Source organism: Lissotriton helveticus, chromosome 8, assembly GCF_964261635.1.
Source record: "Lissotriton helveticus chromosome 8, aLisHel1.1, whole genome shotgun sequence".
In the NCBI taxonomy this organism is placed as follows: Eukaryota; Metazoa; Chordata; class Amphibia; order Caudata; family Salamandridae; genus Lissotriton; species Lissotriton helveticus.
The window spans coordinates 798,772,267-798,792,695 of record NC_136069.1 but is presented as its reverse complement, the minus strand read 5'-3'; the positions used below and the strand labels follow the sequence as shown (position 1 = coordinate 798,792,695).

Below are 20,429 nucleotides of genomic sequence, written 5' to 3'. Positions count from 1 at the left end.
AACCTGAAAAGCTTTTACACACACTCAACACTGCAATGCGCATCAAACTCCAACCACCTATCTTAGTTCTAAGGAAATGGGAAACATAACAGCAATCACAGAACTAACATGATAATTAATTGGCAGACAGGCTATGCCCACTCAACCTCCCCTCACATAAGTATTCCAGAATGTCTCTAAATGGAAGGGGAGAATGCTCCTTGTCCACAGACAAAGAACATGAAATTAGGTTTTTTTTAAAACACAAAACGCAATCTACATAGGCAGAGTGAATGTTGCACTAAGAAGTATATATTAAAGACCTTGTTAATTCTAGGTAGCAAACACCCAAGATGCTCATAGACCCTGGATTTATGCATCAAGGACAAAGAAACAGGGTACCTTCCGAGTCAAAAACAAAAATGACACAAGAACAAAAAGGCTGGGGATCCAGAGTTAAATGTGAGAAAATGCAGCCCCTCTGTAATACCAGTTCTTCAAGAATGGTATCTTTATTAAATGAATAAACAAACAAGTTACTTACCTTCGCTGATGCTTTTTCTGGTCGATAAAGTATCTGCCTGAGGATTCTTCACCTTTTGAATCTCCCCCATGCGCAGCATTCCACAGGAGCTTTTCTCCATGGGTCTACCACGTCGACGAGGACATCATAATACCACGGCTCTGCACGAGACCCCAGGAGAAGTCATCGGAGCCATAAAAAGACCTAGTCGGCGTGCTGACATCAGTTTCTACCCATTTTTTCCATGCTTTCGACCCGAGCAGGTGAACAAACAATGCATACACCAACCATAGTTAGTATATAGCATATACTACATTTATAAACATAACTAAATGCACTTAGATTGTATACACAAGGGCATATTCATGAGTATCACAGTATTCCTATTAGAAACATCATACATGGATTATATTAAAACTTATTTTCGATAATCGCAGATAGCCAACGGGGAGGCGGTGGATCAGTGAGGAATGCAGAGGCAGATACTGTAACGACCAGAAAAAAAGTGTTACCGAAGGGAAGTAACTTGTTCTTCTGATGGATACATCTGCCTGTGGATTACTCACCTTTTGAATAGAGTCCCCAAGCAGTCTTGCACTCTGAGGTGGGTGCCTGCGAGCCTATACCAAAAAAAAACCAGTAAGACAGAACGAGCAAAATAGACGTCCCTTCTCACTTCAGAATCCAAGCAATAATGCTTTGCAAAAGTGTGGAGGGAGGCCCAAGTTGCCGCTTTCCAAATGTCAACCTCAGGAACACCTCTAGCCAAAGCAGAAGTTAAAGATTTAGCTCTGGCAGAATCCGCTCTAATGCCTTCAGGTGGCTACTTCTTAGCCAATGTGTAGCAGATCTTGATGCACAGGATTATTCACCTGGACAATATCCTCGTGTCCTGCTTTCCCCTTCATCTTGCCCACATATCCAACAAACAGCTGGTCACTGAATCAGAGTACACAAGTTATGTCTATGTAGCTCTCTTAGGGTCCAAGCGATGTAGCCTCTCCCCCACCTTTGGTGGATGCAAGGGAGGGTAAAAAGTGAGCAAGGTAATGGATTGTTCCAAGTGGAAAGGAGTGACCACCTTTGGCTGGAAAGCAGCTCTGGTTTTAAGCACCAACTTATCTGAATTAAAGGAGGCATAGAGCTAAGGGTCTGTAGCTCATTCGTCCTTCTAGCAGATGTTATTGCCACTAAAAATATAGTTTAAAAGGTCATAAGTCTTAACTGGCAACTATGTAAGGGCTTCAAAAGGAGAACACATAAGAAATGTAAGTACTAGATCATGATCCCCCGGAGGCAAGATAAACGGGAGAAAACCTATTAGTAAGCCACTTAATGAATTTTAAAACTACAGGAGACAAAAAGGGAAGGTTGGTCAGGAAAAAAAATGCAGATAAGGCAGACAGATATCCTTTAATTGTTGCAACAGGGCAACCTTGCTGCGCCAGGGAAAGCGCAAAACTCAAAACATTAGACAAATGGGCCTTCAAATGGTAAATTGACTACTCTCTTCATGTAAGTGATGGATGCACTCCGTTTTGTAATTAGTCAATTCTTTTGGATGATGCTCTATTGGGAAAGTTGTTGCGTGCAGACCAGTGCATGCTTTACCCCAATAGCACTTTAGTAATATTTGGAATATGTGGAGTGAAAATACGCTCCACACACATATTCACACCATTTCACAAATTTCACCCACCTCCCAGCATAGACTGTCTTGGTGGAGTGTCTTCTGGACGATAAAATAACATCCACCACATCAGAACAGAGAGAGAATAAAAAACTCTGGTAGCCCCATTCAATCTCCAGGCATGAAGGTGCAGGCTCTGGAGGTGGGGATGTAGAACCTGCCCCTACCTTCCCCTGTGACTGCGAGAGGAGGTATACCCTGTAAGTGAGACAGAGTGGAGGGCACAAGGGGTAAAGGAGGTCTGTGTACCACATCTTTCGTGGCAAATCTGGGGCTATTAATATGACTTGGGCCCTGTCTTGGCGAATCTTCCTCAGTACCCGAGGAATCAATGGTTTTGGGGGAAACAGGTAAAGCAGCTGGTATCTCCAGTCAAAGTGAAATGCGTCCCCCAATGCTCCCTGCATCCGTTACTGGAGAATGCAGAACAACTGACAGTGCACGTTCTCGTGAGTGGCTAACAGGTCTAAGTGAGGAATCCTACACAGCCTGAAAATGTGCTGAACCAATTCCGGATGGATACTCCACTTGTGATCGGCTAAATAATGCCGACCAAGACTGTCCGCACGTACATTCAGAACTCCGTCCAAGTGATTTGCGATGATACAATACTGATGGTCCTGAGACCAGTACCAAAGCAGCAGAGCTGCTCTGCAGAGAATATATGACCCTACTACTCCCTGCTTGTTTATATACCACATTACAGTAGTATTGTCTGTTAAGACCTGAACTGACTGACCGCAAAGCAAAGGGAGAAACTCCTTGAGAGCCTAATGCATCACACACAATTCCAGAAGATTGATGTGCAACAATCTTTCCTCTGAAGACCAAAGACCTTTGGCCTCAAGATCCCCCAAATTAGCTCCCCAACTTAGAGTGAAGGCATCCGTGATCACTGAGGCTGCAGGAGGAGAGGGATGCAAAGCCTTCCCTTGAGACAGGTTGTCGGATACACCCCACCATTGAAGATTCGCTACAGTATCTCTGGAGATCTTGACCAACTTCTCGAGATCCCTTTGTGATGAAACCACTACCTGCAAAGGTACCACTGTAGAGCCTTCATGTGCCAGCGTGCATAGTGGACCACCAGAATGTAAGAAGCTAAAAGACCAAGCAGGCTTAGACTGGACTCAGGGCTCGAAAAATCATAAAAAATGCACTAGACCTGCAGGTCTAGTCACCCACAAAATCTCCTCGACCTAAGTGAAATGCACTTGACCTCCGACTCTGAAAGCAGAGCAAATGTGACAAGTTAACAAGATTTTAAAGCATTTTTATTGCTCATTTACTTTGTGAGCAATAAAAATGCCTTTAAATCTTGCTATCTTGTCACATTTCCTCTGCTTTCAGAGGGAGAGGTCAAATGTCATTTTGTCTTCCTACTCGCCAGAAAGGGCGAGTAAGACCTACAAATAGCTCGTCCAGAATTAATCTGACTCGCAAATGCGAGCAGTCGAGTGAATTTTTCGAGCCCTGAGACTGGACCAAACGCTCTGTTCTGAAACAGCTGAATCATAGCCTTACTGCCTAGAATCCTCTAAAAAGGCGGGAAGGCACAACCCACTGTAGTGTCCAGTACTGCCCCTAAGCACAGGTTAAGCCGAGAGGGCTCAAGGTGACATTTGGGAACATTTATTGAAAATCCCAAGCCGAATAACAGTTGTGTGGTCAACTGAAAATGGCGCAACACCATCCCTGGTGACTTGGCTTTGAGCAGTCTATCGCCCAGATACGGGAACACTGGAATCCCCAACTTTTTGAGACGTGCCGCTACCACTGCCACCACCTTTGTGAAGACCTGAGCCTCGGAAGAAAGACAGGCACAAAGGTAAGACCGAATTGAAGGACCGTAAACTGATAATGCAGAGATCCCACCATAAAACGGAGATACTTCCGATGCGATTTCAGAATGAGAACCCTGTATATCGATCAAAACCATCCAGTCTTCCTTCTCTATCGCAAGAAGTACCTGTGCCTGGGTCAGCATTTTGAACTTTGCCTGTTTGTGGAACAAGTTCAAAATACTGAGGTGGTGGATCGGCCGTAAACTACCATACATTTTGGAAATCAGAAAGTATCTGGAATAACACCGCTGACCCAGTTCCTGCTCTTCAGCAACTGTATTGCACCCTTCTGAAGCAGCATTTGCAACTCCTGCTGGAGGAGCTGAAGATGATTCCATGAACAAAGCCCATGTAGGTAGGGAAAAGGAAGAGGATACTCCTAAAAGGGTAGGGCATACCCATTTTCTACCAGGTCTAAGACTCAGGTGTCTGTAGTGACAGACGTCCAAGTGAGGCAGAACATGGGCAGCTTTGGGATGACCTCTCTTGCAGAGTCCATTAAAGCATGCATATAATGCCCTAATAAATATTTAGCATGTTTAGATTTAAGACTCAGGTCTTGAGTCCCTTCCTGAAGTCAGAAGGTGAGGGGAAGGTTCAAAGGTCGAGCGGGAGAGGAAGGTCGTTCCAAGACTTAGTGGAGAGGTAAGAGAAGGAGCGACCTCCACTGCAGCTCTGCCGGATGTGGTGTACATGTGTGAGGGCAAGGGAGGCAGATCAGAGTTGTCTGGTCAGCTGGTAGAAAGTCAGGCGGGGGTTGATGTAGGAGGCAGCCTGAACTAGCATCTCTTCTGGACAGAGACCCAGTGGATGCTTCAGAGGAGGTGGGTGATGCTGGCCCATTTGGGGAGGTCGAGGATGAGTCTGGCTGCAGTGTTCTGTATAGTTTGTCGTCGTTTGAGGAGGTGGGATGTTGTTCTGGCATATAGAGTGTTTTCGTAGTTCAGTCGGCTTGTGACAAGGGCTTGAGTCACTGTTTTCTTGGTGTTGATGGGGATCCATCTGAGAATCTTACGAAGCATGCGGAGGGTGTGGAAGTAGGAGGAGGCTACTGCATGGACATGGCACTTCATGGAGAGATTGCTGTGCAGGATGATGCCGAGGTTGCAGACATGGCTGGTAGGAGTAGGTGACGGGAGATGATGTTGAGTCCGTGGGTGCAGGCAATGTCGGACAGTGGAGTCATGTAGGCGTTGAAAAGGGTGGGGATGAGGGAGGACCATTGGGAGACTCAGCAGATGATGCTCTTGGACTCAGAGGTGAAAAACGATAGGTGGATTTTCTGTGTGCATCATGTGAGGAAGGAGATGATCCACTTGAGGGGGTTTCTTCTGATGCTATTGTGGAAGAGTCTGGTGACGAGGGTGTGGTGGGAGGCTGTGTTGATAGCCGCCAAGCAGTCAAGAAAGATGAGGGCTGCAGTCTCGCAACGGTCGAGGATGGATCTGATGTCATCGATTGCGTGTATTAAGGCAGTCTTGGTGCTGTGGTTGGAGCAGAAGCCGGACTGGGAAGAATCAAGAAGATTGTGTCCTTCCAGATGGTCTCTGGGCTGGCGTTTGATGGCTTTCTCCAGGACTTTGGCCAGGAAGGTGAGCAGCAAGATGGGGCATAATTCTAGAGGTCGCTAGGGTCAGCGGAGGATTTCTTCAGGAGGGGTTTCACCTCTGCATGTTTCCAGGTGTCAGGGAGAGTGGCTGTGGTGATGGATAAGTTGAGGATGCCAGTTAGGGTGGTGTCAATTTCCTTCTGTGCCAGGTTGAAAGCATTTGGGATGGCAGGAGTCAGTCGGTGCTCCCGAGTGGATGGGAGCTATGATCGCTGTGGTGAGAGGTAGCTATTCGGTGCGGTGGCTGTGAGAGCTGCCGGTGTGAGTAAGGAGGTGAGCGATGTCGGTAGGCTGCGGGTCGAAGTTGCTGTAGAGGTCTATCTTATTGTAGAAGTAGTCTACCATGGAGTCGCAGAGAGTTTGGGAAGGGCAAATTGTGATCTCGGTGGCCGACGCGCAGTAGAATTCACAGATGATGCTAAAGAGTTCTTTTGTGCGATTGGCACTGGCTTCGATGCGAGTGGTTAGGGTGGCATTTTTGGCTTCCTTGAGGCAGTGCTGGTAGTGCTGAGGGCAGATCTGAAGATGGTGAGATCTGAGGGGTTCCTACTGAATTGCCACCATCTCTTCAGTCGCTTAAACTTTAATTTGAGAGTGCGGAGCTCGTGATGGAACCAACTAGCATGCTTGGAGGGTTTCCTGGTTCTGGTGGTTTTCACAGGTGTGATGGTGTAGGTGCAGCTGGAGATCCAGTCAGAGAAGTTTTGGACGGATAGCTCCAGGTTGTTGGTGGTGAGGGGTCTGGTGGCATTTAGGGCAGTAGTCCATTGGGTCTCTGATTTTGTTCAAAATGTGGTGGGCGTGTGTGCAAGCATGGGGTGAGTCGAGGTGTACTTGCGATTGAAAAGTGGGCAGTGCTGTTGTCAATCCAGGTTAGTTTGGTGGTGTGGCTGAATTGAACTCTGTCACTGGCCATGAAGAAATGGTCCAAGGTGTGTCCTGTGCAGTGGGTGGGGATTGTGACCAGTTGTGCAAGTCTGGTGTTGCTCATGCTTTCCAAGAGGTTGGTGGAGTATGTGTCATATGGGTCATCAAGGTGGACGTTGAGGTCGCCAAGGAAGATGAAGTGCTTGAAGACGATTGCCAGGGGAGCGATGTGTTCGCGGTGGACATTGCAGAAACCGGGGAGGGGGCCCGGAGTTCTGTAGCCGAGGGTTCCGTGGATGGTAGTGTTTGCATCGATTTGGATATGGAAGTTGAGGTGTTCCATGATAGATGCAATGTGCACTGGAGGGTCTCCCTGTGGATGATGGTGCTGCCTCCTCCTTGTTTGTTGGCCCAGTCTCTGTGTATCATCTTGTATCTGTGGGGCGTTTTGGTCGCGATGTCTGGTTCGGAGGATTGTATGAGCCAGGTCTCGGTGATGAACATCACGTCTGGGCTGTAGGTGGAGATGGTGTCTCAGATTTCGGTGGCGTGCTTGCAGAGAGAACGGGCATTGAGCAGCATGCACTGGAGATGTTCCGGAGGGTTGGAGGTCAGATGTGGAAGAGCGGCAGGGGTTTTGGTGTTGCAGGTGAACCAGCAGCAGTGGCAGGCGAAGGGTCCTTCTGTGCGCCTCGGGAAGGCGATGCAGCAGTTGTTGCAGCAGCCTCCAGAGTCCAGGACTCAGAGTTCGGAGATGGTGTAGTGATGGATGTCTAGAGCGCTAGGGTTCCTGGTGCTTGTCACAGTCCAGGTGCGGACAGGCGCAGACTAGCTTACTTTTAGTGCAAAGGCTGCACAAGCACACAGTAGCCTCCATAAGTAGTCCTGGGAGGTGGGAGGGGCTGACTGGGAGGCGGGAGGGTGGGAACCAGCAGGGTGTGAGAGCGGGAAAAACAACTATGGCAGCAGGCGAACTTAACAAAAATACAGTACACTGGTGGCAACAGGAGTGGGCAGAAAAAACTGTTACAGCACTGTGGCAACAGCACAATAATATAAAAGGCAAAAGAAAAAATTACAATGCACAGATGGGCAAAAAGGCTATGGAGGGGGACTGAGGATCAGCGGGAACAGAATCTTGGGAGGGCCTCGAGGGCTGGGGCAGAGGAGAAGTCCTCTGTCACAGCTCTATGGCAGCAGACCAAGGGAAGCAGTGCGCAAGACCAGGGTATGGTTTTCTTTGTATCCTTTCCTTATGGCATCTTTCTCCAATGCCTTTTCTACAATTAAAAGAGGCTGTTTACGACAGGATTATCCTCTAAACCTGGACTTTGCTATGGATAGGTTACTGCCGTTGGGCAATTCACTGTGGGAATGGACTCTTCACAGCACAACGTATGTTTCTTGAGAAGAGGCACTTTAGAGAGAAATGTTATTCTAAGCTATTACTTGCCATTTTTCCTCTTTAATGAGATTTTGATAATCTACAAGAGGGTTTGTGTAACAGGAAAAGGTGCTTGCTTTACTACCCCTCAATACACCTCCTTGAAGGCTAAGTTTGCTTTTTTATTGTTGCCTATATGTAGTCAATATGTCTCAAAATCGAGGGTTTGGAGACATTCCTGTTGCTTGAGACATTTTGGTTACTTGAAGACATTAAGGGCTTCTTGATTTTTTTCTCTAGGTAGACAATTTTCTCAACATACATGTAGGTACGCTGTTCAGTGTGGCATTGATAAATTCCTTAGTCATGCACTGAAGGAAGATTCGGGTCTTTTAAATCAGCACTGGCTCAATGTTAGGTTAGTGCAACTCGACTGGAACTACACGAACATACACTCACTAAGATACTAGGATAGGCTATCAGTCATGGTGGTCATTACAATGTCCTTCAGGAGCATCAAATGTCAGGCCGTACCGACATAGCTCGCAAGGGCAAGAACCTAATTCCCACTGCAAGTCACTCTGCAAAGACAACCCAAACTTACAATATTTTCAGAAGAGTTTTACTGCATGTGCACAAACTCAAACAATGCACAGAGAGCACTCTTTGGTTACACCCTCATATTTTGTACGCCACTATGCTCACTAACAAGGCTAGTAAATTATACTTGGGAAACATCACAACTGCCAACAAACGATCAACAAAGAGCACTAGCAGACCACGTAATTGGCAAATGTGTACCAAATAATAAAAAAAAAAAACAATCACATTGGCAGAAGTATAATTAAATGGAGTCTGAGTCATTTAGTGTGAAGCTGAATTTACAGGGGTGTTGCTGAGATGAGTCACCAGTGGTGCTTGATGGATGTATTGGTGTGCAGTAGATGCAAATCGAAGCGCAAGGGAAATCATGAGCGGAACCTAAAGGAGAGGGGGCTAAGCTGTCAGTAAAACTGAGTCCTACCAAGAGAATATGGCCTGAGATATTGCAGTTATGCAGTAATGGGCTTGTTAAATGTGGTGGGTAAGAAGAGCCATGGAGGCCAGATAATATCACAGAAGATTCAGTATTTAGATTTCACTCAGAATGCTGCACAGAATTGTGTGAACAGTGCAAAAAGTGCTTAGGCATGATTATCCCAGCGAACCTGTGCCTTAAATATACTGCTTTTCTCATCTCATGAGTAAAGCTGGAACAGAAGGAATGGCAGATCAGAGAATCTAGGAAGGCCGTGCGGGAGACTATGTTGGAAGTACTTATGTGCTGCAGGAGGCATAGATCTATCCAGGATACAGAGTTACTAGGCTCCTCTAGAAGGAAACTTTGAGGACCTCATACTCTTCTGCATAGGGAAAAAGAAGACCCTGAAACTTTTTAGGGTATGCTTTTAATAGTTTCAATTTGACAAGCACCATAATAAATATTGTAAAAGCTTTTAAGTTTTGCAAGCCAAAAATCAGACTGTAGAGTAACATACACATGCTTAAGAACCACTGCTTGCAAACATATTTATGTAGCAGCTCAACTCCTGAACAAACTTGGCCCACACACAGTTCACTGTGCACAGGCTATAAAAGAACAATGGTGGGAAATAACACAAAGTACACTTCTATAACTTACCAGTGATGTTGGTAGTTCAAAAGCATACTTTTTTTCAAGAAGTCTAGCTTTTGCTTGGAGTCTGAATTTGATGCATCATATTCTTTTACGCAAACGGATTTACAGGTCTCATCCTTTTTAAATGTGAACTGTAAGTTGAATACACAAGTGTTCACAGGAAAAAAGAAAAAGAAAGAATGAATAAACACATTTTAACCGATCTGACTTTAACATAGTATTTTTTTTATAATAAATTGTTAGCATTCATAGTAGGTTAATGATCTGAAACCCAAGAGCCCGTACTAAGTTGCTGCCCGAATTACATATCAGACCCCAAAACTCTATAAATCCTCACTTCAGCATTATTCAGTTCTCTACGTGTTTTTTTCCATTTTTTCAAATTATTTTTATTGACATTTGTCAATCCAATAAACAGTGCTAGCTTGAAACACACTAAAAAATATCAGGATGCAATGCATTGTGTATACTCCGAAGAGACGGCCCTCAAGAGTCCCGGAGACCCGCAGTTAACTACTTGTTAAGTGCACAGGCTTATTACTTAGAAATGTAACACTCTAGTAAACAGCAAAATACACTCTTTGCAAGGACCATTTCAAGTTTATGAAAGGAACCTAAAAAACAAAGCATTACACAAAAACGGACAGATTACGTCTTGAGGACCCAAGCAGCCTTCCTTCTTGTTTGCCAGAAAGCACTATAACATCATGCAAGTGGCTCTTAAATCATCTCAGGGAGGTAGGAGTCACACAGCAATTTAACAATTACGGAATATATTGCATTCTAAATATTGCACTTGTATAATGTTAGAGAAAAGCTCTTAACAGCTTGAATCTAAGTGGTGATCTAGCTGTACTTGGACAGAAGAAAAGGGACTAGCAGTCCATACATATATCACTTTTGTCCTAAACAAATATTAACTTTAGACAGAATATTACACATTTTTTATGTAGAGCAAAAAGACCAAAACAGGCTTACTGAACGTGCTAAACACAGTTTCCAGAAAAAAGATTTTACAGCACCTTAAATGTTAAAGGGGTCATTTGGTAAAGGACATATAGCAACAATAAAATATAAAGCAAAACACATACAGCCACCACAATGAAAGCCTAACTGTTCTCATTACGGATTAACAGCCCAAGTAAATGGCCAATAAACCGCACCTTAATTTTATTAACGTTCATTTACATAGCGTTTTATATTCAGGTAGCGATTTCAAAACATCTGAAGAATGATACTCGACCCAAGAATGTCTGCCTTTGGTGGTAATAAATGAGACTATCTATGCAAGAGCGATTAAAGCCTTTTTTCAGTGAATAAGGCCAGAAACGTTTTGTGACACTAAAGAGTCAATTACAATTAACAGCCATTCAGTTTGGGGCAGTGACAACTTGTAGCAACACAGAACGCACATTATTCATATCTGAAGCTATATTTTTCAATAGACAAAAGACATTACTTCATAGGATTCACTGTGCAGATCAGAAAATTAAAATATATAAACATTAACATGAAGTCACTGGCAAGATGGAGATCAAAGAGAAGATCCTATAATGGAGTGTCCACAGCACCTATAACAGACTACTACCTAACTAGAACTTGCACTGCTTATGATCTCACATATAACATCACTCATGACATGTTCTGACATCTTATATGACTTCACCGATGACGTCTCAAATTACATCATTAATGACCTTATCCAAGCTTCTTTTGTTTACATTACTCTGTAAACTAGTATGGTATTAGAGGCCTGAAAGCAAGTACAAAATAGCTTAGAATAATATGAAGCATCATCAATGCCATCACAGATATAACTCCCCTAGGTGTAGCAGGCATGTATTATGTGCAACACCTACCGTATATTATACACCTCAAGGATAGCCTAGTTCACATTAACCCCTTGACCGCGGCTCGAATTTCGCCGCGGTGCGGGTGATTTATGACGTGGGCGTGGTTCGGACGGTCCCCGGCCGTCCTCCGCCCACGCCCACCGTGACGTGCACGCAAGGGGTTAACAATCAACAACAGATATATGGGAAACCCTTATTGCACACGGTGCTGAATATGTATACAACTGTTCAGAGAAAGTCAATTTACTCAAGCTATTCAACATCTGTTCCAAAATTAATAAACTACTAAGGACATCCTTTATCCGTACCAAACGTCTCACAGTACCAAGTCTACATTGAGAAATGAAGCTGATATGAGCAGATAAGAGGCTACTATAAACATTGTTTATGGTGAGAGTTTACACCGTACCACACAGTTTGCATACAGTGAAACTCTCATGAGAAATACACCACAGAGTATTGAAAAGTATCTACCAAGAACTGTCCACACTCTATGCAACACTTGTCAAAATATACACTATTCGCTTAAAATAACCAATGTCTGACAGTGCTAAAGAATATACCATCTGTAGCCTTCATACTGAGGTGAAAACTTTACAGACCGCTCATCTCCTGAAGCAAAAGAAGCACATGTACATAGGCTAGTACGTCGGGCCCACAGACTTCTATGTTAAGTAGAAATGATCATGCTGAGACAATTCGGTCTAATAACTGAAGCCTGCTTACAATATTTAGTACTTCGTCTGTACATCTTTCCTTGGAAACTTTTCTGCAGAATAAAAAAATGGTGCAGAACATGCTGAACACAAGCTATCAACTGTCACCTGCACACAGGTACTCTTCTAAACTAAGATTTATAATGTGTTCAATACTGCTACACACCTATTATGCATTAGGAGCACATGCGTATTGTAAACACTTACACCCATTAGCTGGAAACAGGATGTACAAAATTAGGTAGAAAAGTAATATGGTAGCTACCCGCCACTATGTAAACTATAAAACAAACCAACACACTCACTGGATGATGTCATCAGTGATATTATAAATGATGTCATCAATGTCATTTGAGATGTCACAAATGAGGTCATAGAACGTGTCAGTAGTGATGTAATATGCGAGGTCATAAGCAGTGCACTGCAGGGGATCAAGTAATAGCTAGGTCTGCTAACTAGAAATGGTGAATTTGTATTTTCTTTTAGCTCAAAACGGTAATGTTGTCACTGATCTATTCACCTAACTATAAAGTTCCTTTAACCTTATTTTCCCAGTGAATTTCTGGGGTTTTAATGTAAAGTAATAATTTATTACCATACGTAAAGCCAACTTCCACTGCCGTGCACAGAAGGGGATTGACAACAGGGCCCGACATGCAGCCAGGCCCAGTGCCCAACCTACCCAGAGCCAGCACCATTGCTTACTACTAACGTGGAAGTGGCGGGCCAACAGGTGCAGCTTGTAGGTGATTTATGCATACTCCACAGATACCCGAAGAACGGTCCCCCAAGCTCTCGTCAGCAGCAGGCTGGACTATGGCAACGCCCTCTACGCAGGAAGTACGGCCACACTACAGAAGAGACTCCAACGCATATAAAACGCCTCCGCCTGCCTCATCCTCAGACTCCCTCGCCACAGCCACATCACCACCCACATTAGAGACCTGCACTGGCTCCCGGTCAACAAGAGAATAACCTTCAAGCTCCTCACCCACGCTCACAAAACCCACCACAACGCCGGACCAGCATACCTCAACGAACGACTGTCCTTCTACACCCCGAACCGCCAGCCGCGCTCCACCGCCCTCTCACTTGTCACCGTCCCACGCATCCACTGAACGACCACCGGTGGTAGATCTTTCTCCCACCACGCCACCAAGACATGGAACACGCTCCCCAAGCCCCTGCATCAGACCCAGGACCTGCTGACCATCAGGAGATGTCTCAAGACCTGGCTGTTCGACCAGTAGCTGCTCCCCTCCCCCCTCCCCTCCCCTCCCCTCAGCGCCTTGAGACCCTCACGGGTGAGTAGCGCGCATTACAAATGATTGATTGATTGACATGCCCTTAGACCAAGAGACAAAAAGAAGGAACCCACTCATCTTGGGCAACCACTACAGAAGAAAGATTACACTCAAATAAATTAACCATGCATTATCCTCCATTAAGGATTTCAGGTAGTTTTTCAACGTGCAATTGTAGAGAAAGCACACAGTCCATCAGTCTGGAAAGTGTCAGGAACTAAAGTGGAAGGGTCGGAGCATATGCCCTGGGCACTCCAAGGCCAAGTTTTTTTTATTTTTATAAATGGGCCCAGTTTACTAATTAAGGGGAAGGGGGGAGGCCTCCCTCTGCCTATTCTAGTTATGGGGACCCCAACACCCTACATTTCATATGGGTGGCCCAAGCCGGCTACCGGCATGCTGCTGGAGGCAGTATTGCACCCCCCTGCAGGGAACAACTATTGATGCAGCTCCCTTCGGGTAGAAGCAATATCTTGATCCCACTCCCTGCATGGGATCAGTGGCTTGGAGAAGGGGGCCCCGTGGCCCCCTATCCGACATAAGTAAATAAATTGGTCTTGGGGTGGGATCCCCGGAGCCACTGAAGGCTCGGGGAGAGGAGCCACGCGGCCGCTTTCTGTACAAATTTCAACTGCAGGGGTGGACTCTGGGGCCTAAAATAGCTTGGGGAGAGAGGACTCACGCCAGACTCCTTTTATGACATGTAGCCTCGGGGATGAGCTCCCCAGGCCTGTAATGGCTCTGGAAGGGAGGCAAATATGGACATCCAATTTGGAGATCTCTACTCCATTGATCTCTCCCTGTATCTGGTCTGATCATTTTTAAATAAAATTCTCTCTCAGTGCTACCTCCCCCTCGAAACCACTACACTCAAAGAATGTGTTGTCTAGGAACTGGCGACATATGAATACTGACCAATTCAGATCGCTGTTAATAGATACGGCCCCATCTGCACTTGAGGCATTTCAGACCCAACCAAAGAGCATTAAGATCTGGCTCGAGTGAGTCCGCGATCGTACAGCCCCTCTTAAGAAAATCACCATTCTAAGACCCCATGATGCCCAACAATGGTTCTCTGATGAGCTAAAAAAATAAGAAACTTATTTTAAGACAGGCAAAACGCGCATGGAGACATCACTATCTCCCTGACAAGAAGGCTATATATGTAGCTCTCCAGAAAGAATACAAAAAGGAGATTATTCGAGCCAAGGAAGATTATTTTTCAAATAAAATTCTTAACACATCTAACAAACCCAAAGAAATCTTCTCTATTGTGAATGAGCTTTCTAAACCAGACAGGATCATGCAGAAGCCAGTACCTACACAGAGTCTGTGACTCTCTGAATTCTTTTTTTATTGAGAAAATTGCAGTCATCAAAGCTAGTATTCCCCTATCAAGTCTCTCCACTTATGACTTGAACACCTCTCAGAACGAAAACCAGTTGGATCAAATTCCTTTGATTTCGAAGGAGACCTTTCTTGATCTAATTAAAAGGGTCGACTCTGGCTCCCCTATTGATTGTTTTCCCCCTCACATTCTTTGAGAAGCTTTTTCCATTTGTCCTGATCCCCCTCTTTCGTTTCTTAACAACTAAACTTAATCTCTGTATCGTTCCTGATAAATTTAAAAATGCGGAAATCATCCCCATTCTGAAGAAACAGAGTGCGAACCTGTCAGTCCTTTTTAATTACCGCCCCATTTTCCCCCTGCCCTATCTGGGCAAAGTCCTTCAGGCATATGTGGCCAATTGTCTTAGATCATTTATCGAACACCATCAGATCTTGGATTCCCATCAGGCAGGTTTTAGACCCGTCCATTCAACGGAATCTGTTATACTCACCGTCATGGATGAACTAAGAAGAGGAGCAGATAAAGGTACCGCCCAGGCCCGGGTCATTTTGGATTTATCAGCAGCCTTCGACACGGTCGATCATAACATTCTGATTGGCCGTGTCAGAAGTGCGGGGATCCAGGGGCTGGCGTTAAGATGGCTTGCTTCCTTCCTCAGTAATCGCTTCCAAGCAGTGCGGCTGGCTAATTTCTCTTCTAACAAGAGGGAACTGACCTGTGGGGTCCCTCACGGCTCTTCTTTCGCCCCTCCTTTTTAATTTGTACCTGCTCCCGCTAATTCGATCCTTGAGAGAAAAAAGGATTGGGACTTTCAACTATGCTGACGACCTCCAATTAGTGTTTGAAATCAATTAGTCACCATCGTCAGTCACCCACTTTCAATCCACCATGATTCCTATCAGGGATTGGATGATTCATAACCAACTTAAGCTCAACCCTGACAAAACCGAGCTGATTCTTACAGGTGGCTCCTCTAACCCATGGCATTCTAACTTCTGGCCAACATCCCTAGGTCACCCTCCCGAGACTCTGCAAAAAGCTTAGGCATCATGATTTCTAACGATCTGTCAATGAATGTCCAAATAAGCTCAGTAGTTTCTGCTAGTTTCTTCCAACTACGGAGAATAAGGAAAATCAGCAGATTTTGGTCTAGGGAGGCTCTGACCTTGGTTATCTTAGCCTTGGTGATTTCCCAATTGGATTATGCCAATTCCCTATACTGTGGCATTCTGGCTTATCAACTCAGATGCCTTCAGCTGGTTCAAAACCAAGCTGCCAGACTCCTATTTCACCGACCTAAATGGCAGCACGTGACCCCCATAATGAAAAATGTATGCACTGGCTTCCAATAGCCAAAAGATGTGCCTTCAAGCTGGGATGCACCATTTTTAAAGCTCTTCACGGCAGCAGTCCTGCTTTCATTTCGGCCAGAATTCAAAGATATATTCCCTCCCGGGCCTTGCGTTCCTCTCACCAAAACCGGTTGATCATTCCCCCTTTTAAACGCAAAAAGCTAGGAGGCCTTCGATTTGCTGTCATAGGCCCACAGTTCTGGAACTCTCCCCCTGTGGATATTAGACTGATTCCAACCTACGGACAGTTCAGAAAGATGCTTAAGACCCATCTGTTCGCTCAATCCTACAACATTTAATTTTAGCTTTCCGTAATCTTTCTCTTCGCCACACTAGCGCCAATGAAACCGATTTGTGAACGTGCGCTTTACAAAGTTTTTAACATAACATAACAATGCCCCCTCCCTTTACGAAATGCGGGGGGGGCTTTGCAAGCAGGGTGGAGGGTAAGGATTAACTTTAGGCCCGTCTTGTCAAGAACACTGATGCTACTGGTTGCACCTTTAGATTAAAAAGCTGGGAACCCAGCTTTAAAAACTCATGATCAATCAACAGGTGTGGGAGCGTGGAAATTTCCCTTTCTTACCACCTTTTAATTCGACTTCTAGGTGGGTTCTTTTTTTTGTAGCTTCTCAAGGGTGCAGGTGGAGGACAACATCTCATCAACTCTTCTCCAGCAGAGTGATTTCCCTAGAGCACAAAGGCAAATCTCGATTTGTTGCCCTTCGAGTTTTGGTGCAAAATATTTCAGAAACATCACTTTCTTGAGAGATGTGCAGTAAAATAAAACACCTGTCTTCAGTAGCTTGGATCAGCCCAGAGTATAAAGTCGAGGTCAATGTTGAGGTGAAATGTCCATCTTAAAGTTACACTTCAGCAATTCCCCAGCCCAAGGTCAATCGATCATTTTTGGTCACTGTATTTAAGGCTGGTGACTTTGGTAAGGTAGGATTTTCCATCCTTATTTTTCCCACCTGTGTCTGAACAGCGGCAATGGAGTCATGTGCCTGCTTTGCAAGTTTCTGTATTCGAGTAAGGCACCACAAATGAGGGAAATTTCTGTGTAGAAGTCAATTGGGCGGGATGGAGGTTTGCTTTATTGAAATCAATAAATGTGCAAGGTTCTGCAACTATTTTTCTTTCCTGATCGAAAAAGCGGTCACCATACTCACTTCAGAGGCACCATGGGAAGTATCAGCAGACACTGTGCATCCTCTACGACACATTATGTCAGTTGATGGAATTTGGTTTCGACATTTGTAATTCCCTCTTGTATAATGTAGTGAAGAACAAGTTACTTACCTTCGGTAACGATATATCTATAAGAGACATATTAGTTATGGATTCCTCACCTTAGAATTATCCCCAGGCGTCAGACAGAATCCAAAGAATTGTTTTTTCAGCAGTACCCCTGTGCGTCGATAGGTGGCGTCGGTCGACTCCGCGTTCGTCGTTGGCGTCATGGTCGCCAGAATGACGCTGCGGTATCTACAAAAACGCCACCCTCGCGCGCTGACCTCAGTTCTTTACACGACATTCCACGCCAGAAGTGCAGAGCCATGCAAGACACTGACCACTGGTGTACAAAACTAGGGCCCTGAAAGGGAATCCTTAACCCTAGAAGTCAGTTCGCATAACGGGGAGAATAGGTGGGGCGGTGAGGAATCCATAACTAATCTATGTCTCTTACAGATATATCGTTACCGAAGGTAACTTGTTCATCTGAAAGAGACAATTAGTTATGGATTCCTCACCTTAGAATAGATACCTTAGAATAGATAACCCAGCAATACCAACCCCGGAGATGGGTCTGTGAACCAAGTTCACACCAGAAAGTCTTGGAAACCAGAACGGCCGAAGTCGTCGTCTCTCCTGACATGTCTGTCCAGGCAGTAGTGTTTGGTAAACGTGTGCAATGAAGCCCACGTAGCAGCCTGGCAGATGTCATGAAGGGAAAATCAACATCCAAAAGCAGTAGCGGCCGCCGTCACTAGTGGAATGGGCGCGCAGAACCATTGGAGGTTCCTTTTTCACTAAGGAGTAGCAGATTTTGATGCAAAGGACGACCCAACCCGGAGAAGGTTCGTTTTTGCATGACCCGACCTTTCTTGGCACCCACATAGCCAACAAAGAGCTTGTCATCCACCCGGAATGGTTTTGTGCGGTCCAGATAGAACGAAAGCACACGTTTTGGATCCAGACCATGGAGCCTCTCCTCCTCTTTAGAAGGATACGGGGTGGGAAGAATGTGGGCAAAGTGATGGTCTGTCTTATGTGGAAAGAGGTAACCACTTTGGGAAGAAAGAAGGCCTAGTGCGAAGGACAACTTTGTCCAGATGAACAGCCAGGAAAGGAGGCTGAGAAGAAAGGGCTTGAAGCTCACTCACCCTGCAAGCAGAGGTGATGAAACTAGAAAGGCAGTCTTAAGAGTCAAGAGTCTGAGAGGATAGTTATGTAGTGGCTCAAAGGGAGCGCACATAAGGTACGTGAAAACCAGGTTCAAGTGCCACTGGGGAATTACGAAAGGGGTTGGAGGAAACAAGTGAGTAATGTCCTTAAAGAAGCAATTTACAATAGGGGACTTGAAAAGAGAAGGCTGGTCAGGCAGCCGAAGGAAGGCCGAAAGATAGCCTTTGAGAGTGCCCAGAGCAGAGCCCTGCTGGGCCAACGAAAGAATTAAGAGGAGAACCTCTAAAAGAGGGGCAGAAAGGGGATCCACAGCCTTTGCTGCACACCATGCCACAAACTTGTTCCATCTACAGGCGCATACCTTTCTGGTGGAGGGACGCCTGGCTGTCAAGATAACTTTACAGACTTCGGGAGCAAGTTCAAAAGGTTTCAACTGTCGCCGCTCAATCTCCATGCAAGGAGGTGGAGACTTGACAAGTTCGGGTGGAGGACTGTCCACTGCTGTTGCAAGAAAAGATCCCCCCGAAGAGGCAATCTGATCGGAGGATCAATGGCATGTATCAATAGCTCGGGATACCAGACTCTTCGTGCCCAATCAGAGCCACAAGAATGACTTGGGCCTGGTCATGCTTGATCTTCTACAGTACTCTGGGCAGAAGTGGTATAGGCGGAAAGGCGTTTAGAAGACCGCAACTCCACTCTCGACAAAAAGCGTCGCCTAGCGAATGCCACCTTGGAAATCCCAACGCGCAGAAGTGCTGACATTGCGCGTTCTCTTCAGTGGCGTTTAGATTTAACCAAGGCTCTCCCCACTGCTGAAAGAGACCTTGCACCGCCTGTGGCGGAGTTCGTCCGTCCTGGTGTTCAGAGAACCTGCCAGGTGCTGAACCATCAGAGATATACCCTGTTGTTCCAGCCATGTCCAAAGGTGGAGAGCCTCTTGACATAGGGTCCACAACCCCAACCAGCCCTGTTTGTTGCAGTACCACATGGCGGTGGTGTTGTTCGTGAACACCTGTACTACTCGACAGAGGGAAGGAATGCCTTTAGTGCAAGAAGAATCGGCCGAAGCTTCAGAAGGTTGATGTGGAACCCGGAATTCGCCGAAGACCAGAGGCCTCTGAGCTCCACCTCTTACATGTGGCCATCCCAACCCAGCAGTGATGCATCTGTCACCACTGTGAACTCTGGTTGGGGAAGGGAGAGGGATCTGCGGTTGACCCAATCCTGGTTCGTTAGCCACCACTGCAATTGGCATGCAGTGCCCTCAGAGATCTGGACACAATCAGAAAGATTCTCCTGATGCTGTAACCACTGGAACTTCAGGTCCCACTACAGAGCCCGCATATGCCACCTGGCTTAGCCCACCAGCAGGATGCAGGGGGCCATGAGGCCCAGTAGCCTCAGGGTCATTCTGACTGAAACCCAAGATAGAAGCTGAAATATCATAATCATAGCCAAAATATCCCAGACTCGCTGCTCGGGAGATAAGCCTGGAACTGTGCTTTGTCCAGAACCGCTCCGATGTAAAGGAGCTTCTGGGAGGGAATCAGGTGTGACTTTGGCACATTGATGGTCAACCCCAGCGAATGCAGGTGGTCGGCAGTAGTCTGGAGGTGGGATACGACAGCCTGGGGCGAGCCCGCCTTCCACAGCCAGTCGTTGACTTGGGGAAGACTGGAACCCTGATCTGTGCAGATGAGCTGCGACCACCGCCATCACTTTCGTGAACACCCGAGGGGCGCTGGTAAGGCCGAAGGTGAGCATGGTAAATTAAAAGTGCACGTGGCCTACCGTGAACCGTAGGTAACGCCGGTGGGCCGGCAGGACGTGGATGTGAAACTAAGCGTCCTGCAAGTCCAACACTACC

General features: G+C 45.8%; 1 protein-coding gene across 1 annotated transcript in view; it reads right to left on the bottom strand.

Annotated features, from left to right (window-relative positions):
- Positions 1–20,429, bottom strand: part of TM9SF2 (transmembrane 9 superfamily member 2) — a 402,149-nt gene that overhangs the window by 253,273 nt on the left and 128,447 nt on the right. The window contains exon 4 of the mRNA XM_078657617.1: positions 9,578–9,705. Within this exon, the coding sequence (XP_078513743.1) occupies positions 9,578–9,705 (128 nt within the window). The remainder of the gene's footprint in view (positions 1–9,577; positions 9,706–20,429) is intronic.